Raw genomic sequence first — 24921 nt, forward strand, 5'->3', positions numbered from 1 at the left:
TAATTGGTCAACTTGATTCTTCTAGACTCTTTACTGTAAATCAGCCAGTGTTCTTCCATGACGCCCAGGCAACCCGCCAGTAACAAGGATGGCCTAACCTTGCCCACGGGGCGCGACGTCACCATGTTAAAGACATTCTTGGTCTATAAAGGAGACATTCTAGTTTATCTCCAAACATTATTTTAAAAAATTTAGCTGGAAGAACAGAGCTGTTTGAGACCAATCAATTAAACCACAAATGAACAATGGCGCCGACGAATGAAAGACATATGAACGGTATGTTGGACTGCTATTTCTCTTATTCCTTCGTTATTACATGTTTGTTAGGCAAATGCAGGAGCATTTCATGTTATTTGCAAAATATATATATATATTGATTATCATTAGCTATATCCTGAATTGAAATGTTTACTGTTCTCTCAAAATAAAAAATAAAAATACCGGGCAAATTTGAGTGCGTTTTGCCTGGAGAATAGAAGTTGTCACAATGCCTTTAGAATGGACTTACGTCAGTGTTCTATAATGCCACCCAGCGCCTTCTACCTGGTCGGGTCAGGCGTTACCTGTTCACTCGCTGCTCAGCGCACAGTTCTCCCGAAGATGGGCAGCGGGGAAAGTCGCCCTGGCAAGGTGTCTCTCTGCGGAGGTATTGAATAGAATACACCGTTGCGTAATAAGTAGATACAATTAACACTTAATTGTTGTTTAAAAAAAACGTTATTTTTATCAGTAGCCTAACTTGTTATGTCGGGGAAAGAAAGAAAGAGCCGGTCTGTCACAGAACGCACAGTAAGACTGTCTGTCCTTCTGCGGTAGCGTGAACCAACTGTGGCCAGGCGCTGCAAGGTGCGCCAGTAGTGCAGTAGCAGCGTGTTTCATGCATGCAGCGTTCCGTGTTGCAGGTTATTGGATGCTAGGCTATAGGCTATAAAGAGTATAACGTGGATGACAGTTATATCATGTCTGTCATTATTGTCCGTGTGTGGCCTGATTGGCACCGTATTCACCATATAGTGCACTACTTTAGACCAGGGCCATTTGAGTTGCAGCCCCAGTCAGTGGTCAGTCAGGAATGAGCGGTGCACATTCTTGTAACACCCTTAGCCAACCGGAGACGTCAATAAATAAGGGTGAGCTTACAGAATGCATCACAGCTGAAATAAGGCTCGAGTTACAGGCTCCTGCGTCCTAAATGGCCTCCATATTCCCTACGTAGTGTACTTATGACCAGGGCCCGTGCTCAAAACTAGTGCACAAGAATAGGATGCCTTTTGGGATATATCTACAGTAGCAGTGTTAAAGCTGTACTAGAGGGCCATCTACAGTAGCAAGGTTACTCTGACCCAGAGACCCCTAGTCAGCTGTATTAGAGGGCCATCTACAGTAGCAGTGTTTCTCTGACCCAGAGACCCCTAGTCAGCTGTACTAGAGGGCCATCTACAGTAGCAAGGTTACTCTGACCCAGATACCCCTAGTCAGCTGTATTAGAGGGCCATCTACAGTAGCAGTGTTTCTCTGACCCAGAGACCCCTAGTCAGCTGTATTAGAGGGCCATCTACAGTAGCAGTGTTTCTCTGACCCAGAGACCCCTAGTCAGCTGTAGTCTGGCTGTGATTGGACTGGATGTACCTGATCAAGTGTGTCGTCCAAGAAGTGCTGTTGTGCTGACAAGTATTGACACCACTCACTGTTAAATAAAGGTTAAATAAAATAAAAAAATAAAAAAATATGAACTGTTGAACCACTAGAGACCCTAGTAAGACCCCAGCAAGAGAGCCCACCAGAGACCCCTAGTAATACCCCAGCAGGAGAGACCCCTAGTAAGACCCCAGCAAGAGAGCCCACCAGAACCGTGAACTGACCTGTTATCTCCCTCTGACCCTCTATCAATACCTCTAGTATTGACATTACTGTCTGTTATATCCTACCCCCAAGATACCTCTAGTATTGACATTACTGTCTGCTATCTCCTACCCCCAGATACCTCCAGTATTGACATTACTGTCTGTTATCTCCTACCCCCAGATACCACTAGTATTGACATTACTGTCTGTTATCTCCTACTCCCAGATACCTCTAGTATTGACATTACTGTCTGTTATCTCCTACCCACAGGATACCTATAGTATTGACATTACTGTCTGTTATCTCCTACTCCCAGATACCTCTAGTATTGACATTACTGTCTGTTATCTCCTACTCCCAGATATCTCTAGTATTGACATTACTGTCTGTTATCTCCTACTCACAGATACCTCTAGTATTGACATTACTGTCTGTTATCTCCTACCCCCAAGATACCTATAGTATTGATATTACTGTCTGTTATCTCCTACTCCCAGATACCTCTAGTATTGACATTACTGTCTGTTATCTCCTACCCCCAGATACCTCTAGTAAGGCCTCAGCGAGCCCCGCGGAGCCCAAGGGGAAGCGGCCCCCAGTGCTTGTGGACGGGGTGACTCTGAACGGACCCACGCTGGACATCCGGGAAGCAGAGAGCTTCCTCAGAGACGCCATGCCCATCATCATGGAGGAGGCCGTCTGGAAGGCTACTGACGTCAAGGAGAAGGTAAACATCTCTTTTACAATGATTTCTCACACTTTGCACTTTCCAGTCCCAGGATGCATAAAGGAAAATGAGATCTGTTGTGAAGTATACCAGAATGCTGCAGTTTATTTTTCAAACAATAGGACATGGACCTGTATAAGAATGTATCAGGTAAATGGCTCCCTATTTGCATTGACCCCTCCCCTCCACTATTTGCATTGACCCCTCCCCTCCACTATTTGCATTGACCCTCCCCTCCACTATTTGCATTGACCCCTCCCCTTTTATTTTTATTTTTTTACATTGACTGCTACTCGCTGTTTATTATCGATCCATAATCACTTTACCCTACCTACATGTACATAGTATCTTATTTACCTCGACTAACCTGTATCCCCCGCACATTGGCTCAGTACCGTACCATCTGTACATAGCCTCGCTATTGTTATTTCATTGTGTTACTTTATTTTAAAAAAAATTAAACTTTAGTTTATTTAGTCAATATTTTCTTAACTCTTATTTTTCTTAAAGCTGCATTGTTGGTTAAAGGATCTGACCCTTTTTTTTCAATTTTCTCCTAAAATGACATCCCCAAATCTAACTGCCTGTAGCTCAGGCCTTGAAGCAAGGATATGCATATTCTTGGTACCATTTGAAAGGAAACACTTTGAGGTTTGTGGAAATGTGAAATTAATGTAGGAGAATATAACACATTAGATTTGGTAAAAGATAATAGATTTTTTTTTTTAAATAGATTTTTTTCCCCCCATCATCTTTGAATAGCAAGAGAAAGGCCATTATCTGACCTAGCCAGACTCTAGGAGCAATTTATATTTTGTCCACTAGACAGCAGTGTATGTGCAAAGTTTTAGACTGATCCATTGAACCATTGCATTTCTGTTCAAAATGATGTATCAAGTCTTCCCAAATGTGCCTAATTGGTCAATATATACATTTTCAAGTTCCTAACTGTGCAATCTCCTCAAACAATAGCATGGTATGTTTTCACTGTAATAGCTACTGTCATTTAATTTGATTGATATACAGTACATGTTCTTTATGAATGGTGAATAGGCCCAGGTAGTTTGTCTGACGTCAAGGATAAGGTAAACAAACATCTAGTGGAGGGAACAGTCTGAAATGGCACCATTTTCACTATGTAACTTGAAGGGTGTTTATCAATATGCATACTACCTACCGCGCTCCATACCCTCAGAGTGCATTTTAAGACATGTTCTCTTGAGTATGTTCTTGTGAGGATGAGAGTGTGCCCTGGGGCATTGGGATATTTTTTAGACCAGTGGAAAGAGTGCCTCCTACTGGCCCTCCAACACCACTTCCAGGAGCATCTGGTCTCCCATCCAAGGACTGACCAGGACCAACCCTGCTTAGCTTCAGAAGCAAGCCAGCAGTGGTATGCAGGGTGGTATGCTGCTAGCCATATGAGATGTGAAGAGGCAACATTTAATTCCGAAGTCGGAGTGTACTTTCTCTGTCTTCAGCTCAGTTAGTATCCGCCATTGATTTCAAGAAATGTTGCATAATTTTTAACACGGTTGCATCATATTTCTGTACATACTTTCCGTTGCAGCTTGCGTCGATGTACGCTTCAGAAATATGTACAAACGGAGTATGCATTCGAGAAGTGCCCTCCGTGCTCCGTTTTTGCCAACTTTGACATGGACTCATACTCCCACCCTCCCGTGCTCTAATTTGCGTGCTCGGAGCACGGTAGTATGCATTTTGAGAAACCGCCAAAGTCTATTTCCTTCTCTCCCATGTAACAGGTGTGCGAGTGGCGCTCTCCGGAGCAGCTGAAGGACCTATTAGACCTAGAGCTGAGGGAAGGAGGCGAGGCACATCCCCAGATACTGCAGCGCTGTCGGGATGCCATCCGATACAGTGTCAAGACCGGTAAGGACCCAGCTCAACCCTGATTTAAAATCTAACCCCCCAGACCTCAGCCAAACTCTGATTTAAAATCTAACCCCCCAGACCTCAGCCAAACCCTGACCCAACCCCCTCCCCCGCCCAGACCTCAGCCAAACCGACCCAACCCCTCCCCACATCCAAACCCTGACCCAACTCCCTCCCCCCAGACCTCAGCCAAACCCCACCCCCTCCCCCGCCCCAGACCTCAAAACCCTGACAACCCCCCAGACTCAGCCAACCCCTGACCCAACCCCCGCATCCAAACCCTGACCCAACCCCCCCCAGACCTCAGCCAAACCCTGACCCAACCCCCTCCCCCCATCAAACCCTGACCCAACCCCCTCCCCCAGACCTCAAAACCCTGACCCAACCCCTTCATCCAAACCCTGACTTTCAAAACCCGGACTCTTTAAAAGACACCAATGAACTTCATTCCAAACCTGTCCTAAACCCTAACCTTCTAACTCTCCAGCCCAGAGTATCTCCTTCGCCATATGATAGTGTCAAGACTGGTAGGAAACAGCTCAAACCTGATCCCCACGCAGCCAATCCCTAACCTTGAAAACCCCCAGCCAAACCCCACATTTAAAACCTGTGTCAACCAGGTCTGTCAACCAACTAGCCTTCAAATTCTCTCCCTCTAACCCCCAGTCAGCTACTGTTACATAATTAACTAGCCAGACTCTAGTTAGCCACCCTCACGGCACTCAGGCTAGCTACTGGATAATACAGGCTATAGCGATAGTAGCTCCCACCCTTCCACCCAGCGCGCTATCCTAAATCCAACCCAGGGTGTTAATCATCAAGATAGCGACAGTAGCCCATCCTTAATACCCCTCCAAGCCTCTTAACCATCCTAGGCCCTTAACTCTCCGGCCCCTTAGACCTCCCAGCCCCTGACATCTGAGATCCCTTGACCCCCCACCTAGCCCGGTCCAGCCAGACCCCAAATGTAAAACCCCTGTCAACCAGGTCTATCAACCGACTGACCTTCAAACTCTAACCCCCACGAGTTTAGCTACCATTAGGTTAGGGTTAAAGTTAGCTACCATTAGGTTAGGGTTAAAGTTAGCTAACATTAGGAAGGTTAAAGTTAACAAAGTTTAGCTACCATTAGGTTAGGGTTAAAGTTAGCTACCATTAGGTTAGGGTTAAAGTTAGCTAACATTAGGGAAGGGTTAAAGTTAGCTAACATTAGGTTAGGGTTAAAGTTAGCTAACATTAGGGAAGGGTTAGTACTAAAATGCCATATTTTAGCAGACCTTTTACAGTCACATGTGCATACATTTTACAGATGGAATCGAACCCACAATCCTGGCGTTGGAAAACACCATGCTCTACCAAGTACTCACGCTAGATACACTAACCGGTTACTGTAAATTATCAAGCTAGCAACAGTAGCTCCTCCCAGCCTCTTAACCCTCCCAGCCTCTTAACCCTCTCAGCCTCAGCCTCTTAACCCTCCCAGCCCCTTAACCCTCCCAGCCCTTAACCCTTTAACCCTCTCAGCCTCTAACCCTCCCAGCCTCTTAACCTCCCAGCCCCTTAACCCTCCCAGCCCCTGACATCTGAGGTTACCCAGCCTCTTAACCCTCCCAGCCCTCTTAACCCTCCCAAAACCTGACATCCTGCTGTGTCTAGCACCAGCCCTAACCCAACCACCCTAACATCTGAGCTGCTGTGTCTAGCACCTAGCCTCTTAACCCTCCCAGCCCTTTTAGCTGCTGTGTCAGATAGCCTCTTAATCCAGCCTCTTAACCCAGCCTCTTAACCCTCTCAGCAACCTGACATCTGAGCTGCTGTGTCTAGCACCAGCCTCTTAACCTCCAGCCCCTAACATCTGAGCTCCAGCTAGCTCTTAACCCTCCCACCCTCTAACCTCCCAGCCCTGACATAAAGCCTCAGCACCAGCCTCTAACCCTCCCCAGCCTCTTAACCCTCCCAGCAACCTATTTGAGCCCTAGCAACAGCCTAGCTGACATCTGAGCTGCTCCCAGCCTCTTAACCCTCCCAGCCTCTTAACCCTCCCAGCCTCTTAACCCTCTCAGCCCTCAGCCTCTTCCCAGCCCCTTAACCCTCCCAGCCCCTTAACCCTCTTAACCCTCTCAGCCTCTTAACCCCTCAGCCTCTTAACCCTCCCAGCCCCTTAACCCTCCCAGCCCCTGACATCTGAGCCTGTGTTCAGCACCTAGCCTCTTAACCCTCCCAGCCCCATCTGAGCCCTAGCTTAACCCTCCCAGCCTCTTAACCCCTCTTAACCCTCCCAGCCCTGACATCTGAGCTGCTGTGTCTAGCACCAGCCTCTTAACCCTCCCAGCAACCCTGACATCAGCCTCTAGCACCTAGCCTCTTCCCAGCTGACTCTGAGCTGCTGTGTCTAGCCCAGCCTCTTAACCCTCCCAGCCCCTGACATCTAACCCTAGCCCAGCCTCTTAACCCTCCCAGCCTCTCCCTCCCAGCCTCTTAACCCTCCCAGCAGCCTGACATCTGAGCTGCCCTCCCAGCCTCTTAACCAAACCAAACCTCCCAGCCTAGCCTCTTAACCTCTCTTAACTCTCAAGCCCTGACATCTGAGCTGCCTAGCACCTAGCCTCTTAACCCTCCCAGCCTCTTAACCCTCCCAGCCCTTAACCCTCCCAGCCCCTGACATCTGAGCTGCTGTGTCTAGCACCTAGCCTCTTAACCCTCCCACCCTCTAAACCAGCCCCTGACATCTGAGCTGCTGTGTCTAGCACCTAGCCTCTTAACCCTCCCAGCCTCTTAACCCTCCCAGCCTCTTAACCCTCCCAGCAACCTGACATCTGAGCTGCTGTGTCTAGCACCTATCCTCTTAACCCAACCAGCCCCTGACATCTGAGCTGCTGTGTCTAGCACCTAGCCTCTTAACCCCCCAGCAACCTGACATCTGAGCTGCTGTGTCTAGCACCTAGCCTCTTAACCCTCCCAGTCCCTGACATCTGAGCTGCTGTGTCTAACACCTAGCCTCTTAACCCTCCCAGCCCCTGACATCTGAGCTGCTGTGTGTCTCTTAACCCTAACCCTCCCAGCCTCTGACATCTGAGCTGCTGTGTCTAACACCTGGCCTCTTATCCCCCCGCCTCTGACATCTGAGCTGCTGTGTCAGCCTCCTGACATCTGAGCTGCTGTGTCTAGCACCTAGCCTCTTAACCCTCCCAGCCTCTGACATCTGAGCTGCTGTGTCTAGCACCTAGCCTGGTCCAGCCAGACCCCAAAACACCATATGATAAATCCTGGTTGGAGTATCTGGATTTTCTTGCTTATTCTCTCCTGATCTCGGGAATTTTCCGACCAGGATTTCTGGAAAACCTGGAAACTTAGTTGTGATTGAATCAAACCCTTGTGTGTTTGTATGTGCAGGACATCCTCTCTTCTTCAACCAGCTTTATGCAGGCATGGACCCTTATTCACTAGTGGGCCGATTCATCACAGAAGCCATCAACCCCAGTCTGTGAGTATTACATCTTACCATCTCATATGATCCGAGTGTCTGTCAACATGTACCCATGCTCACTGTAATAACTGTGCCTGACAAGGGATGTTTACGATCACTGAAATGATATCAATGACAACTATTCTGCTATTCATTTCAGAAGTGTCTGTAGCTCGTTCTTGATGATTGATTGGATAGTATGTAGCTCAGGTGAGAGTAGGCGAGTCATTGACTGGACATGTTGTTTGTCTTGGCAGGTACACGTACGAGGTGGCTCCAGTGTTCCTGCTGACAGAGGAGGCGGTTCTGCAGAAGATGATTGAGATCATTGGATGGCAGGAGGGAGGGGACGGCATCTTCAGCCCAGGTGTGGAAACCACAGACTGACTTCTTCTTCATCATCTTCTTCTTCTTCATCATCTTCCTCTTCTTTATCCTTCATCTTCTTTTTCTTCCTGTGATTGAGAGATTGTCTCTGTGTTCTCCAGGTGGCTCTGTGTCCAACATGTATGCTGTGAACGTGGCCAGGTACCACCACTGTCCTGATGTGAAGGTGCTGGGCCTGTCTGCCTTGCCTAGACTGGTCATGTTTACATCTCAGGAGGTAAACACACACGCACGCACGCCACACACACACGCACACACACACACACACACACACACACACACACACACACACACACACACACACACACACACACACACACACACACACCCAGGGTAGGCCAACACCTGCTATTGTTTTAACACCACACACACACACACACACACACACACACACACACACACACACACACACACACACACACACACACACACACACACACACACACCCAGGGTAGGCCAACACCTGCTATTGTTTTAACACCACACACACACACACACACACACACACACACACACACACACACACACACACACACACACACACAACACCACTACACACACACACACACACACACACACACACACACACACACACACACACACCCAGGGTAGGCCAACACCTGTTAATGTTTTAACACCACACACACACGCACAAACACACAACTATCAGGGAGTTTCTCTGCTCTTTATGATAACATATCACAACAAACACACAACTATCAGGGAGTTTCTCAGTCAATATCTTTCAGAGCAACAGCTGGAACTAAGTGGTTTTATAATCCCTGTTGGTATAGCACCTTATTGTGGATCCTGTCTAGACTGGGCATTAATATAGCACCTTATTGTGGATCCTGTCATTAATATAGCACCTTATTGTGGATCCTGTCTAGACTGGGCATTAATATAGCACCTTATTGTGGATCCTGTCTAGACTGGTCATTAATATAGCACCTTATTGTGGATCCTGTCTAGACTGGTCATTAATATAGCACCTTATTGTGGATCCTGTCTAGACTGGGCATTAATATAGCACCTCATTGTGGATCCTGTCATTAATATAGCACCTTATTGTGGATCCTGTCTAGACTGGTCATTAATATAGCACCTTATTCTGGATCCTGTCATTAATATAGCACCTTATTGTGGATCCTGTCTAGACTGGTCATTAATATAGCACCTTATTCTGGATCCTGTCATTAATATAGCACCTTATTGTGGATCCTGTCTAGACTGGTCATTAATATAGCACCTTATTGTGGATCCTGTCTAGACTGGTCATTAATATAGCACCTTATTGTGGATCCTGCCCAGACTGGTCATTAATATAGCACCTTATTGTGGATCCTGTCTAGACTGGTCATTAATATAGCACCTTATTGTGGATCCTGTCTAGACTGGTCATTAATATAGCACCTTATTGTGGATCCTTCCCAGACTGGTCATTAATATAGCACCTTATTGTGGATCCTGTCTAGACTGGTCATTAATATAGCACCTTATTGTGGATCCTGTCTAGACTGGTCATTAATATAGCACCTTATTGTGGATCCTGTCTAGACTGGTCATTAATATAGCACCTTATTGTGGATCCTGCCCAGACTGGTCATTAATATACAGTGCCTTGCGAAAGTATTCGGCCCCCTTGAACTTTGCGACCTTTTGCCACATTTTAGGCTTCAAACATAAAGATATAAAACTGTATTTTTTTGTGAAGAATCAACAACAAGTGGGACACAATCATGAAGTGGAACGACATTTATTGGATATTTCAAACTTTTTTAACAAATCAAAAACTGAAAAATTGGGCGTGCAAAATTATTCAGCCCCCTTAAGTTAATACTTTGTAGCGCCACCTTTTGCTGCGATTACAGCTGTAAGTCGACTGGGGTATGTCTCTATCAGTTTGCACATCGAGAGACAGAATTTTTTTCCCATTCCTCCTTGCAAAACAGCTCGAGCTCAGTGAGGTTGGATGGAGAGCATTTGTGAACAGCAGTTTTCAGTTCTTTCCACAGATTCTCAATTGGATTCAGGTCTGGACTTTGACTTGGCCATTCTAACACCTGGATATGTTTATTTTTGAACCATTCCATTGTAGATTTTGCTTTATGTTTTGGATCATTGTCTTGTTGGAAGACAAATCTCCGTCCCAGTCTCAGGTCTTTTGCAGACTCCATCAGGTTTTCTTCCAGAATGGTCCTGTATTTGGCTCCATCCATCTTCCCATCAATTTTAACCATCTTCCCTGTCCCTGCTGAAGAAAAGCAGGCCCAAACCATGATGCTGCCACCACCATGTTTGACAGTGGGGATGGTGTGTTCAGGGTGATGAGCTGTGTTGCTTTACGCCAAACATAACGTTTTGATTGTTGCCAAAAGTTCAATTTTGGTTTCATCTGACCAGAGCACCTTCTTCCACATGTTTGGTGTGTCTCCCAGGTGGCTTGTGGCAAACTTTAAACGACACTTTTTATGGATATCTTTAAGAAATGTCTTTCTTCTTGCCACTCTTCCATAAAGGCCAGATTTGTGCAATATACGACTGATTGTTGTCCTATGGACAGAGTCTCCCACCTCAGCTGTAGATCTCTGCAGTTCATCCAGAGTGATCATGGGCCTCTTGGCTGCATCTCTGATCAGTCTTCTCCTTGTATGAGCTGAAAGTTTAGAGGGACGGCCAGGTCTTGGTAGATTTGCAGTGGTCTGATACTCCTTCCATTTCAATATTATCGCTTGCACAGTGCTCCTTGGGATGTTTAAAGCTTGGGAAATCTTTTGTATCCAAATCCGGCTTTAAACTTCTTCACAACAGTATCTCGGACCTGCCTGGTGTGTTCCTTGTTCTTCATGATGCTCTCTGCGCTTTTAACGGACCTCTGAGACTATCACAGTGCAGGTGCATTTATACGGAGACTTGATTACACACAGGTGGATTGTATTTATCATCATTAGTCATTTAGGTCAACATTGGATCATTCAGAGATCCTCACTGAACTTCTGGAGAGAGTTTGCTGCACTGAAAGTAAAGGGGCTGAATAATTTTGCACGCCCAATTTTTCAGTTTTTGATTTGTTAAAAAAGTTTGAAATATCCAATAAAATGTCGTTCCACTTCATGATTGTGTCCCACTTGTTGTTGATTATTCACAAAAAAATACAGTTTTATATCTTTATGTTTGAAGCCTGAAATGTGGCAAAAGGTCGCAAAGTTCAAGGGGGCCGAATACTTTTGCAAGGCACTGTAGCACCTTATTGTGGATCCTGCCCAGACTAATCATTTGGTTGATTAACCAGTTCTCCCTCAGTGACATGTTTCTCTCATTGTTCTTTTCAGTGTCATTACTCGGTTGCCAAAGCAGCGGCTTTCCTGGGAATTGGCACCAACAATGTTTATGTGATCCCGTCAGATAAGAGGTATGCTGCTTACTGCTGCTTACTGCTGGTTACTGCTGCTTACTGCTGGTTACTGCTGGTTACTGCTAGTTACTGCTGGTTACTGCTAGTTACTGCTGGTTACTGCTGGTTCCTGCTGCTTACTGCTGGTTACTGCTGGTTACTGCTACAGTTACTGCTGGTTACTGCTAGTATTACATGGTTACTACTGGTTACTGCTACAGTTACTGCTGGTTACTGCTGCTTACTGCTGGTTACTGCTGGTTACTGCTACAGTTACTGCTATAGTTACTGCTGGTTACTGCTGATTACTGCTAGTTACTGCTGGTTACTGCAAGTTACTGCTGGTTACTGCTACAGTTACTGCTGGTTACTGCTGGTTACTGCTAGTTACTGCTGGTTACTGCTAGTTACTGCTACAGTTACTGCTGGTTACTGCTAGTTACTGCTACAGTTACTGCTGGTTACTGCTGGTTACTGCTGATTACTGCTACAGTTACTGCTGGTTACTGCTAGTTACTGCTACAGTTACTGCTGGTTCCTGCTGGTTACTGCTAGTTACTGCTGGTTTCTGCTGGTTTCTGCTGGTTACTGCTAGTTACTGCTACAGTTACACAGATATTTCCACTGACCACACCACACGCTTCTGTTGTCAATGTCTACAATGACTGACCTGCATCACAATGACACCTGGGTTACTAATCCGTGTTAATCTTTCTTTCTGTGTCTTTGTTTCTCAGAGGGAAGATGATTCCTGCGGAGTTTGAGAAGCAAGTACAGAGAGCCAAAGATGAGGTGAGAAGGAGAACTATGAATGGAGTCAGCAAGGTTGTTTGGTGTCAGATATGTTATGTAACACATTCGGGAACTGGGAACTGCTGTTGATTATACCCATGGTGAGGGTTAGGGAACTGCTGTTGATTATACCCATGGTGAGGGTTAGGGAACTGCTGTTGATTATACCCATGGTGAGGGTTAGGGAACTGCTGTTGATTATACCCATGGTGAGGGTTAGGAAACTGCTGTTGATTATACCCATGGTGAGGGTTAGGAAACTGCTATTGATTATACCCATGGTGAGGGTTAGGAAACTGCTGTTGATTATACCCATGGTGAGGGTTAGGGAACTGCTGTTGATTATACCCATGGTGAGGGTTACTGCTGCTGTTGAATATACCCATGGTGAGGGTTAGGGAACTGCTGTTGATTATACCCATGGTGAGGGTTAGGGAACTGCTGTTGATTATACCCATGGTGAGGGTTAGGAAACTGCTGTTGATTATACCCATGGTGAGGGTTAGGAAACTGCTGTTGATTATACCCATGGTGAAGGTTAGGGAACTGCTATTGATTATACCCATGGTGAGGGTTAGGAAACTGCTGTTGATTATACCCATGGTGAGGGTTAGGAAACTGCTGTTGATTATACCCATGGTGAGGGTTAGGGAACTGCTGTTGATTATACCCATGGTGAGGGTTAGGAAACTGCTATTGATTATACCCATGGTGAGGGTTAGGAAACTGCTGTTGATTATACCCATGGTGAGGGTTAGGAAACTGCTGTTGATTATACCCATGGTGAGGGTTAGGAAACTGCTGTTGATTATACCCATGGTGAGGGTTAGGGAACTGCTGTTGATTATACCCATGGTGAGGGTTAGGAAACTGCTATTGATTATACCCATGGTGAGGGTTAGGAAACTGCTATTGATTATACCCATGGTGAGGGTTAGGGAACTGCTTTTGATTATACCCATGGTGAGGGTTAGGGAACTGCCGTTGATTATACCCATGGTGAGGGTTAGGGAACTGCTGTTGATTATACCCATGGTGAGGGTTAGGAAACTGCTGTTGATTATACCCATGGTGAGGGTTAGGAAACTGCTGTTGTTTATACCCATGGTGAGGGTTAGGAAACTGCTGTTGATTATACCCATGGTGAGGGTTAGGGAACTGCTGTTGATTATACCCATGGTGAGGGTTAGGAAACTGCTGTTGATTATACCCATGGTGAGGGTTAGGAAACTGCTGTTGATTATACCCATGGTGAGGGTTAGGAAACTGCTGTTGATTATACCCATGGTGAGGGTTAGGAAACTGCTGTTGATTATACCCATGGTGAGGGTTAGGGAACTGCTGTTGATTATACCCATGGTAAGGGTTAGGAAACTGCTGTTGATTATACCCATGTTGAGGGTTAGGAAACTGCTGTTGATTATACCCATAGTGAGGGTTAGGAAACTGCTGTTGATTATACCCATGGTGAGGGTTAGGAAACTGCTGTTGATTATACCCATGGTGAGGGTTAGGGAATTGCTGTTGATTATACCCATGGTGAGGGTTAGGGAACTGCTGTTGATTATACCCATGGTGAGGGTTAGGGAACTGCTGTTGATTATACCCATGGTGAGGGTTAGGGAACTGCTGTTGATTATACCCATGGTGAGGGTTAGGGAACTGCTATTGATTATACCCATGGTGAGGGTTAGGAAACTGCTGTTGATTATACCCATGGTGAGGGTTAGGGAACTGCTGTTAATTATACTGTAATCTACTACTGTACTGTTATCCTGTAATGACCAGGATGTTGGAGTAACGTTATATTGTTGTCCTCTGATGGTATGTAGTATTAATGACCAGGATGTTGGAGTAACATTATATTGTTGTCTGATGGTATGTAGTATTAATGACCAGGATGTTGGAGTTACATTATATTGTTGTCTGATGGTATGTAGTATTAATGACCAGGATGATGGAGTAACATTATATTGTTGTCTGATGGTATGTAGTATTAATGACCAGGATGTTGGAGTAACATTATATTGTTGTCTGATGGTATGTAGTATTAATGACCAGGATGATGGAGTAACATTATATTGTTGTCTGATGGTATGTAGTATTAATGACCAGGATGTTGGAGTAACATTATATTGTTGTCTGATGGTATATAGTATTAATGACCAGGATGTTAGAGTAACATTATATTGGGCACAGACGTCAATTCACCCATCTGTTGCACGTTGGTTTAATGTAATTTCATTGAGATGACGTGGAAACAACGTTGATTCAACCAGTGTGTGTTCCCAGTGGGATGATATTGTTGTTGTTGTTGTTGACAGGGAGCGTTGCCCTTCATGGTGAACGCCACAGCGGGGACCACCGTACTAGGGGCCTTCGACCCGCTGGAGGAGATAGCTGACATCTGTGAACGACACAATCTATGGATGCATGTAGATGTAAGTGGATCTTAATTAAAGATCATTCTTTCATTCATTTATCGATTTATCGATCCATCAATCCGTTTGGGTATTGTTCAGTAGTTTGTTTGTTCCGTTAATCATTCACTCAATCACCCTCTTCTCTGTCTGTTCTGTCTGTTCTCTCTCTCCTCTGTCTGTTCTGTCTGTTCTCTCTCTCCTCTGTTCTCTCTGTTCTCTCTCTCCTCTGTCTGTTCTCTCTGTCTGTTCTGTCTCTTCTCTGTCTGTTCTCTGTCTGTTCTCTGTCTGTTCTGTCTCTTCTCTGTCTGTTCTGTCTCTTCTCTGTCTGTTCTGTCTCTTCTGTCTGTTCTGTCTGTTCTCTGTCTGTTCTCTGTCTGTTCTGTCTCTTCTCTGTCTGTTCTGTCTCTTCTCTGTCTGTTCTCTGTCTCTTCTTTGTCTCTTGTCTGTCCTTCCTGTAGGCATGTTGGGGAGGAGGAGCCCTGATGTCTAAGAAACACAGATACCTGCTGCAGGGCATTCACAGGTAAGACAACAGGTTTATCTGGAGGAGGAAGTAAGACAACAGGTTTATCTGGAGGAGGAAGTAAGACAACAGGTTTATCTGGAGGAGGTAGTAAGACAACAGGTTTATCTGGAGGAGGAAGTAAGACAACAGGTATATCTGGAGGTGGTAGTAAGACAACAGGTTTATCTGGAGGAGGAAGTAAGACAACAGGGATAAACTGTTCATAATAACACATGGTTTTAAAACCCTTTCTGTTGCTTTGTTTCCCTCTTAGAGCCAACTCAGTAGCATGGAATCCTCACAAGATGCTGATGGCTGGTCTACAGTGCTGTGCATTCATGGTTCGGGACAAAACGGTACGATAAACACTGCTTCCTATTCCCCCCTTCTTCCTCAACCTCCTCTTCTTCCTCACCTTAATCATCTTCATCATCCTCTTCCTCAACTCAAATTTTATTGGTCACATACAGATGGTTAGCAGATGTTGTTGCGAGTGTAGCGAAATCTCTTTCTCATTGTGTTTGTCCTCTTCCTCCACTTCCTTCTCATTATCTTCATCCTCTTCCTCCTCCTCCTCCTCCTTTGACCTAGATGTGTGTATGTATTGGTATTGATAGGTAGGCTGTGTGCCTTTTACAATTAGTTTTATTGTAGATCTGTCCTTGAGCTGTTCTTGTCTATTAATGTTCTGTATTAATTAATGTTGTGTATTATGTCATGTGTGGACCATAGGAAGAGTAGCTTTCGTAACAGCTAATGACGATCCTAATAAAATACCAAAATACCTCTTCCTCCTTCTCTTTCTCCTCCTTCCTCCCCCACCTCTTCCTTCGTTATCCAGACTCTGCTCCAGAGACTCATATGTTCTCTCTGTGTTCCGTTGTTCTAGAATCTTCTCCAGAGTTATGTTCTCTCTGTGTTCCGTTGTTCTAGAATCTTCTCCAGAGACTCATATGTTCTCTCTGTGTTCCGTTGTTCTAGAATCTTCTCCAGAGACTCATATGTTCTCTCTGCGTTCCGTTGTTCTAGAATCTTCTCCAGAGACTCATATGTTCTCTCTGCGTTCCGTTGTTCTAGAATCTTCTCCAGCGGTGTCACTCGGCCCAGGCCTCCTACCTCTTCCAGCAGGATAAGTTCTATGACGTCAGCTATGACACGGGAGACAAGTCCATTCAGTGCAGCCGCAAGCCCGACGCCTTCAAGTTCTGGCTGATGTGGAAAGCCATCGGCACCAAGGGTCTGGAAGAGAGAGTGGACAGAGCCCTCGCTATGGCCAGGTCAGTTTGAAAACGTCTTACGTCAAAACAAAACTATATTTCTCTTTTGTTTTTCCTCCAAAGACTTGATAGCAGACTCATCTATGTAGCCTGGTCCCAGATCTGTTTGTGCTCTGGTCCAGTAACATGCTTACAGTGTTGGTCTAATGTATGAGCTTTAGTGTACATTGTAGTGGCAGGCCGTCTGCACTGTAGCAACAGTAAAGCTCCCAGCCCTCTACTGGCCCCCTTTTAACATTTATTTAACCTTTATTGAACTTGGCAAGTCAGTTAAGAACAAATTCTTATTTACAATGACGGCCTAGGAACAGTGGGTTAACTGCCTTGTTCAGGGGAACAGTGGGTTAACTGCCTTGTTCAGGGGAACAGTGGGTTAACTGCCTTGTTCAGGGGAACAGTGGGTTAACTGCCTTGCTCAGGGGAACAGTGGGTTAACTGCCTTGCTCAGGGAACAGTGGGTTTAACTGCCTTGTTCAGGGGAACAGTGGGTTAACTGCCTTGTTCAGGGAACAGTGGGTTAACTGCCTTGTTCAGGGGAACAGTGGGTTAACTGCCTTGTTCAGGGGAACAGTGGGTTTAACTGCCTTGTTCAGGGGAACAGTGGGTTTAACTGCCTTGTTCAGGGGAACAGTGGGTTAACTGCCTTGTTCAGGGGCAACAGTGGATTTTAACTGTCTTGTTCAGGGGTTCGATTTATCAACCTTGGGTTACTGGCCCAGCGCTTTGACCACTAGGCTACCTGCCTCCCTTGAACATGATCCTGGGCATCCATGATTCAGACTTCTGATCCTGTCTGTTCAGCTAATAGCCCAGTCCATCACCTTACACCATCCATACTGGCTTCAGACTGTCTGTCCTGTCTGGTCCTTGAACATGATCCTGGAGCATCCATGACTCAGACTGTCTGATCCTGTCTGTTCAGCTAATAGCCCAGTCCATCACCTTACACCATCCATGACTGACCCCTTCAGACTGTCTGGTCCTGTCTGGTCCTGTCTGATCAGCTAATAGCCCAGTCCATCAGCTTACACCTAGAAGCTAGACTACTTTAACGTTATAGCAAAATGATTGAAGGGATATATGACAAATATTATATCTTAATGTCTTTAGATTCAAATGGTTTCATTGTGTATTTAAGTTGCTTGTTTTTTTTGTGTGTGTGGGGGGGGGGCGGGGGACAATACAGAGTGATGGGAAGGGCTCTGCATCTGTCCAATGCTTCCTGCTCTCAGTGTCTCTGCCCAAAATACCAAAGCAGTTGCTAGCTACAAATAGACTGTTTAGCAAAAGGTGGCCGACCCTGAAGACCTACTAAGGTATGCAGACTTCTGCCGAATCATCTACATCATATCTGTTAGAGCAGGGCTTGAGCAAAAGCCTGTACAGCCACCCGGTAAGTCTCCAGGAGGACAGGAGGCCATCTCTACACTGTGGTCACCTCTGGTCTAGACACAGTAACATTGCTTATCCAAAACAGTATGTTTTTCATACACTTAGAGTAGTAGCAGTTTAACTATGGAGTAAAACCCTACACCTGAGATACCCCTCTCTAATAGATATAACCCAGGCTGAGGAATGATAGATGTTCTACACGAGCAACCACAGCATCTCCACAGCTTTCTAACAAGGTGTACACTGGAGAATACAGAGGTAGAATGGGCTCGGCAGACTGGGCTCGGCAGACTGGGCTCGGCAGACTGGGCTCGGCAGAATGGGCTCGGCAGGCAGAATGGGCTCGGCAGAATGGGCTCGGCAGAATGGGCTCGGCAGAATGGGCTCGGCAGAATGGGCTCGGCAGAATGGGCTCGGCAGAATGGGCTCGGCAGACTGGGCTCGGCAGACTGGGCTCGGCAGAATGGGCTCGGCAGAATGGGCTCGGCAGACTGGGCTCGGCAGAATGGGCTCGGCAGAATGGGCTCGGCAGAATGGGCTCGGCAGAATGGGCTCGGCAGAATGGGCTCGGCAGAATGGGCTCGGCAGAATGGGCTCGGCAGAATGGGCTCGGCAGACTGCATGTAATTCAAGCAGTCCTAGAAAATCGAGCTGTATATTTGGGAGGTCAGCCGGTTGTATTTCTGGGCTGTTGGCAGTAAAATTACAGTCGGGTCAGGGGGTTCCTTAACTATTCTGTGTGGCATTTAGTTGTCCTCTCATCTATTCTGATCCAGATGACCTGCGGTCACCTTTACAGTTCAGGACCTACTGACTGGCGGGGGGTGTGTGGGACCAAGATAGAGAGAGGAGGGGGGGGTCATACGACACGAGGCCAGACAACGGCCAGGCTATTTTCAGACTACTGATGTTACTGATAGCCTTGCTCACTCCACTCCATTCATGTGTCTAATGCTGTATAGGATTCAGTGGGTCGGTCGGTGCCGTTTAACATGGGGAGGGGGGACGTTCCTTTTATTTCCTCATGAACACGCCCTTATTTCTAATACATCCTATTGGATGACTGTCGTTCATATTCATATTCACCCAGTTCAATGATAGGTTTAGGTTACTGTCACTCATATTCACCCAGTTCAATGATAGGTTTAGGTTACTGTCATTCATATCCACCCAGTTCAATGCAACAGTGATAGGTTTAGGTTACTGTCATTCATATTCACCCAGTTCAATGTAACAGTGATAGGTTTAGGTTACTGTCATTCATATTCACCCAGTTCAGTGATAGGTTTAGGCTACTGTCATTAATATTCACCCAGTTCAGTGATAGGTTTAGGCTACTACATGATACTCTATTGTTCCCCTATACCCTTCATGAGGTTACTACAACCTGGCCTATGAATTAAAGTTTACAACGTAGGTGGACACAGGTCGAGAGAAAGATTTGAGTAGTCAAGGTGACAGTGACACATTCAATACCGTCACCCTCTTGCCTGCATCTAGCTGATCTAGGGTTTAATCATTAGTCTTAACAGTTGCAAACAAGACTTTCTATTGGACACATTCAGTGTTTATCCCCGTTTCGTTCCGTTTATAAGAAACGTTTTCAACAGAATCAGAATGAATACACGCCTGTCTGGCTGGAGGACAGGGCCCTCTAGTGGTGGTCTAGAGGATAGCAGGAGGACTACTGCTGTGTCTGGCTGGAGGACAGGGCCCTCTAGTGGTGGTCTAGAGGATAGCAGGAGGACTACTGCTGTATCCGGCTGGAGGACAGGGCCCTCTAGTGGTGGTCTAGAGGATAGCAGGAGGACTACTGCTGTGTCTGGCTGGAGGACAGGGCCCTCTAGTGGTGGTCTAGAGGATAGCAGGAGGACTACTGCTGTGTCTGGCTGGAGGACAGGGCCCTCTAGTGGTGGTCTAGAGGATAGCAGGAGGACTACTGCTGTGTCTGGCTGGAGGACAGGGCCCTCTAGTGGTGGTCTAGAGGATAGCAGGAGGACTACTGCTGTGTCTGGCTGGAGGACAGGGCCCTCTAGTGGTGGTCTAGAGGATAGCAGGAGGACTACTGCTGTGTCTGGCTGGAGGACAGGGCCCTCTAGTGGTGGTCTAGAGGATAGCAGGAGGACTACTGCTGTGTCTGGCTGGAGGACAGGGCCCTCTAGTGGTGATCTAGAGGAGGAGGCAGGAGGACTACTGCTGTGGTCTGGCTGGAGGACAGGGCCCTCTAGTGGTGGTATAGAGGATAGCAGGAGGACTACTGCTGTATCCGGCTGGAGGACAGGGACCTCTAGTGGTGGTCTAGAGGATAGCAGGAGGACTACTGTTGTGTCTGGCTGCAGGACAGGGCCCTCTAGTGGTGGTCTAGAGGATAGCAGGAGGACCACTGCTGTGTCTGGCTGGAGGACAGGGCCCTCTAGTGGTGGTATAGAGGATAGCAGGAGGACCACTGCTGTGTCTGGCAGGAGGACAGGGGCCCTCTAGTGGTGGTCTAGAGGATAGCAGGAGGACAGGGCCCTCTAGTGGTGGTCTAGAGGATAGCAGGAGGACAGGGCCCTCTAGTGGTGGTCTAGAGGATAGCAGGAGGACAGGGCCCCTAGTGGTGGTCTAGAGGATAGCAGGAGGACAGGGCCCTCTAGTGGTGGTCTAGAGGATAGCAGGAGGACAGGGCCCTCTAGTGGTGGTCTAGAGGATAGCAGGAGGACAGGGCCCTCTAGTGGTGGTCTAGAGGATAGCAGGAGGACAGGGCCCTCTAGTGGTGGTCTAGAGGATAGCAGGAGGACAGGGCCCTCAGTGGTGGTCTAGAGGAGCAGGAGGACAGGGCCCTCTAGTGGTGGTCTAGAGGATAGCAGGAGGACAGGGCCCTCTAGTGGTGGTCTAGAGGATAGCAGGAGGACAGGGCCCTCTAGTGGTGGTCTAGAGGATAGCAGGAGGACAGGGCCCTCTAGTGGTGGTCTAGAGGATAGCAGGAGGACCACTGCTGTGTTGTAAACATAGATAACAGGAAAGATATTGCAGTTATTCAGTTGGTTAAAAAAAATAGGTAGGACTTTCTAAGACTATGGAGCAGGATTGCTGTGTTGGACAGACTGGAAGACACATTTCAGTGTCTTCAAAAAGGTTCAGTAAAACTCTTGTAGCCTGAAAAAGGGGTTTCGTACGGTTGTGTCATGTAATTATTTGTGACACTCTCGACTTCCTTCTCTTTGGTAGATATCTGGCAGAGGAGATCAAGAAGAGAGATGGATTCCGTCTTGTGATGGAGCCGGAGTACACCAACGTCTGTTTCTGGTACATTCCTCCCAGTCTGAGGGACATGGCTGACGGACCCGAGTTCTGGAGAAATGTCCATGCGGTAAGTCAGAGGAGGACATCCCCTCGTTATACAGAACACTATCCTCTCCTTTCCTGTGGTGTTCTTCAACATTAACAGAAGCCCTGTCATCAATAACACACAAAAAAATATACAATTGAATTCAGGAATTAATTCATGTTGAAAAACAAACAAAAAAACCATTCATTTCACAGGATATGAATGAGATAAATGTTAGCTAACCGTGAGGATTTAGGCTCCAGTCTCTTTTCGGAGGCGTGGGTTCAGATCCCAACCACTGACACCAAATGTCAAGCAGGACCATAATCCTCCAATCCAATCCATACGGAAATGGACCTTAGATCTGTATGTGGAGACTCTAAATGCAACTTGACTTTGGTTATGTCCCAATAATCTCTCCTTTCTGCCGTGAATTAATGGATTTGAAAGGTAATGACTGGTACATGGAAACACCAATTCAGTGTTCTCACACGTGAATGAGTGTTTACTTCACAAGGAAGGAGAGATTATTGGAAATACTGACGCCTTAACTTCCCAGTTCCACCAACTCACAAGCGTATGTACTACTCCCTACCTCCAGGTGGCGCCAGTGGTTAAGGAGCGCATGATGAAGAAGGGCTCTATGATGGTAGGCTACCAGCCCCATGGAGACAAGGCTAACTTCTTCAGACAGATCATCATTAGCCCTCAGGTCAGCAGAGAAGACATGGACTTTCTGCTGGACCAAATACACAGCCTGGGGATGGACTTATGATCCCACGGGAATACCTACAAAATGGCACCCTATTCCCTCAATGAGCCCTGGTCAAAAGTAGTGCACTATACAGGGAATTTGGGTACCATTTTGAACAAAACCCAAATGGTCATGTTCAGTAGGCACGAAACAGGAGATCCTGTTTTGAAACTGAGTGAAACGGAAGAGGTGGTACCCCAACGTCCTATAAGAAGTTTCCAAATTTCCTATAAGAAGTTTCCAAACCATCCTATAAGAAGTTTCCAAACCATCCTATAAGAAGTTTCCAAACCATCCTATAAGAAGTTTCCAACCCATCCTATAAGAAGTTTCCAAAACATCCTATAAGAAGTTTCCAAACATCCTATAAGAAGTTTCCAAACATCCTATAAGAAGTTTCCAAAACATCCTATAAGAAGTTTCCAAACGTCCTATAAGAAGTTTCCAAAACGTCCTATAAGAAGTTTCCAAAACATCCTATAAGAAGTTTCCAAAACATCCTATAAGAAGTTTCCAAACATCCTATAAGAAGTTTCCAAACATCCTATAAGAAGTTTCCAAACATCCTATAAGAAGTTTCCAAACATCCTATAAGAAGTTTCCAAAACATCCTATAAGAAGTTTCCAAACATCCTATAAGAAGTTTCCAAACATCCTATAAGAAGTTTCCAAAACATCCTATAAGAAGTTTCCAAAACATCCTATAAGAAGTTTCCAAAACATCCTATAAGAAGTTTCCAAAACATCCTATAAGTTTCCAAAACATCCTATAAGAAGTTTCCAAAACATCCTATAAGAAGTTTCCAAAACATCCTATAAGAAGTTTCCAAAACATCCTATAAGAAGTGTGTTAACTTGTTCTCTTATTTGGTGCCCCAGGGCTGTGCAGAAGCCTCAGCATGTCATCCTTCCATTGCCCGTCTCCATAAAGTGATCTAACGATTACCTGTTTCTGCTATTCACTATCGATTCCATTTGTAATTCTGAGGACAGGCAGTGTGTCAGTCCATGAGACTGTAGACACAGTAGCTTGTTGACGGTTTTGAGGGCTCAACTTCTTTATAGGAACCAGTTTCAGATTAAATAAAAAAAACTCAAAAGTCATTATCCTTTATGTCGATGTGATTTGTTTTTAGAGTAATATAATAAATACTGGTATAATATAACTGCTGATAGAAAACGTGCAACTTTTAGTAAAAGCTGAAATGTTCTGAAGAGATTTTAGGAGATGCGATTTTAAGCGATACCGATTGATTGTAAGAGATTTATTTAAATATTAATATATGTTTATTACTTGATGAGATTAATATAATTTAAATTGATTTCAGTTCTTTATTTTCATTTTGCATTTTCTCTTTTGAATTAATTTTTACAAATTTTAAAATCATTAAAAAAAAAAATTAAAAACGTAGCACACCTAGTGCCTGAATACTGTGAGTCCACCTACATAAATAACACCTGAATACTGTGAGTCCACCTACATAAATAACACCTGAATACTGTGAGTCCACCTACATAAATCAGACAGATCCTAAAATGGCTACCGTTGTTATGTTTAATAAACACTTGTTTTTTTTTAGCAACACTTGACTTAAAGCCAACAGATGAAATGCTTTCTTGTTTTAAACGGACTCAAAATGCCTGTTATTTAGTCATTACTACGAGACGATAACCAGACGATAGAAGTGGTCAAACCTTAATGCATTACAGCTGCTTTATAATGCATTATACCAGTTGGCTTTACAAGGAAGGTGTTTTGTGTTTGTAGCTTGCCGTCAAAGAGAATGGTGGTTACTTTAAACTTGTACGAAGTTCTGTGTACAATACTAGGATACGTTCTGTAGCATACCTCATATCGTATTCTGGCAAGACATTCTGTTTTCTCTTGTTGTTTTTGTTTTGTTCCAACAGCATTTTGTTCAGATATGTTGTCTGAAAAAGCCTGTATGTTGTTTTTTTTGTAGATGGAGGTTTCACTGAGAACTATTTATTTTTCTTTTTCAGTGAAAATAAAACCATTTGTTTACTGAATCAGGTTGTTGTCGAGTATCTTTTGACTTCCTCTTCATAGCCTGGTATGGATCTCTGTGTGTTTTAGGCCACTCCTCTGATTACAGACTTCCTCTTCATAGCCTGGTATGGATCTCTGTGTGTTTTAGGCCACTCCTCTGATTACAGACTTCCTCTTCATAGCCTGGTATGGATCTCTGTGTGTTTTTGTCCACTCCTCTGATTACAGACTTCCTCTTCATAGCCTGGTATGGATCTGTGTGTTGTAGCCCACTCCTCTGATTACAGACTTCCTCTTCATAGCCTGGTATGGATCTGTGTGTTGTAGCCCACTCCTCTGATTACAGACTTCCTCTTCATAGCCTGGTATGGATCTGTGTGTTGTAGCCCACTCCTCTGATTACAGACCTCCTCTTCATAGCCTGGTATGGATCTCTGTGTGTTTTTGTCCACTCCTCTGATTACAGACTTCCTCTTCATAGCCTGGTATAGATCTCTATGTGCTTTTTTAGCCCACTCCTCTGAATACAGACTTCCTCTTCATAGCCTAGTGTAGATCTCTGTGTGTTTTAGCCCACTCCTCTGATTATTACCATGCCAGACAGTACAGTACATGTTTATGTTTTAGTCATCTTCTCTGAAGCAGGTCCAGGTATGGACCAGGGTAATCATTAGTCAGAGAAGATGTCTGAACTGAAGCAGGTCCAGGTATGGACCAGGGTAATCATTAGTCAGAGAAGATG

At 45.4% G+C, this 24921-nt stretch overlaps 1 protein-coding gene across 1 annotated transcript; it reads left to right on the forward strand.

Annotated features, from left to right (window-relative positions):
- On the forward strand, positions 1-24199 carry LOC112242293 (acidic amino acid decarboxylase GADL1-like). The gene is made up of 14 exons (XM_042315547.1): positions 1-276; positions 2388-2572; positions 4339-4465; positions 7862-7952; positions 8192-8301; positions 8423-8538; positions 11654-11733; positions 12453-12507; positions 14832-14948; positions 15389-15453; positions 15710-15791; positions 16513-16712; positions 21315-21456; positions 22016-24199. The coding sequence occupies exons 1-14, from the start codon at positions 246-248 to the stop codon at positions 22187-22189; spliced, it is 1575 nt and encodes a 524-aa protein (XP_042171481.1). The 5' UTR covers positions 1-245; the 3' UTR covers positions 22190-24199.
- Positions 24200-24921: the final 722 nt, after the last annotated feature.

Source organism: Oncorhynchus tshawytscha, unplaced genomic scaffold (genome assembly GCF_018296145.1).
Source record: "Oncorhynchus tshawytscha isolate Ot180627B unplaced genomic scaffold, Otsh_v2.0 Un_contig_2373_pilon_pilon, whole genome shotgun sequence".
Classification (NCBI taxonomy): Eukaryota; Metazoa; Chordata; class Actinopteri; order Salmoniformes; family Salmonidae; genus Oncorhynchus; species Oncorhynchus tshawytscha.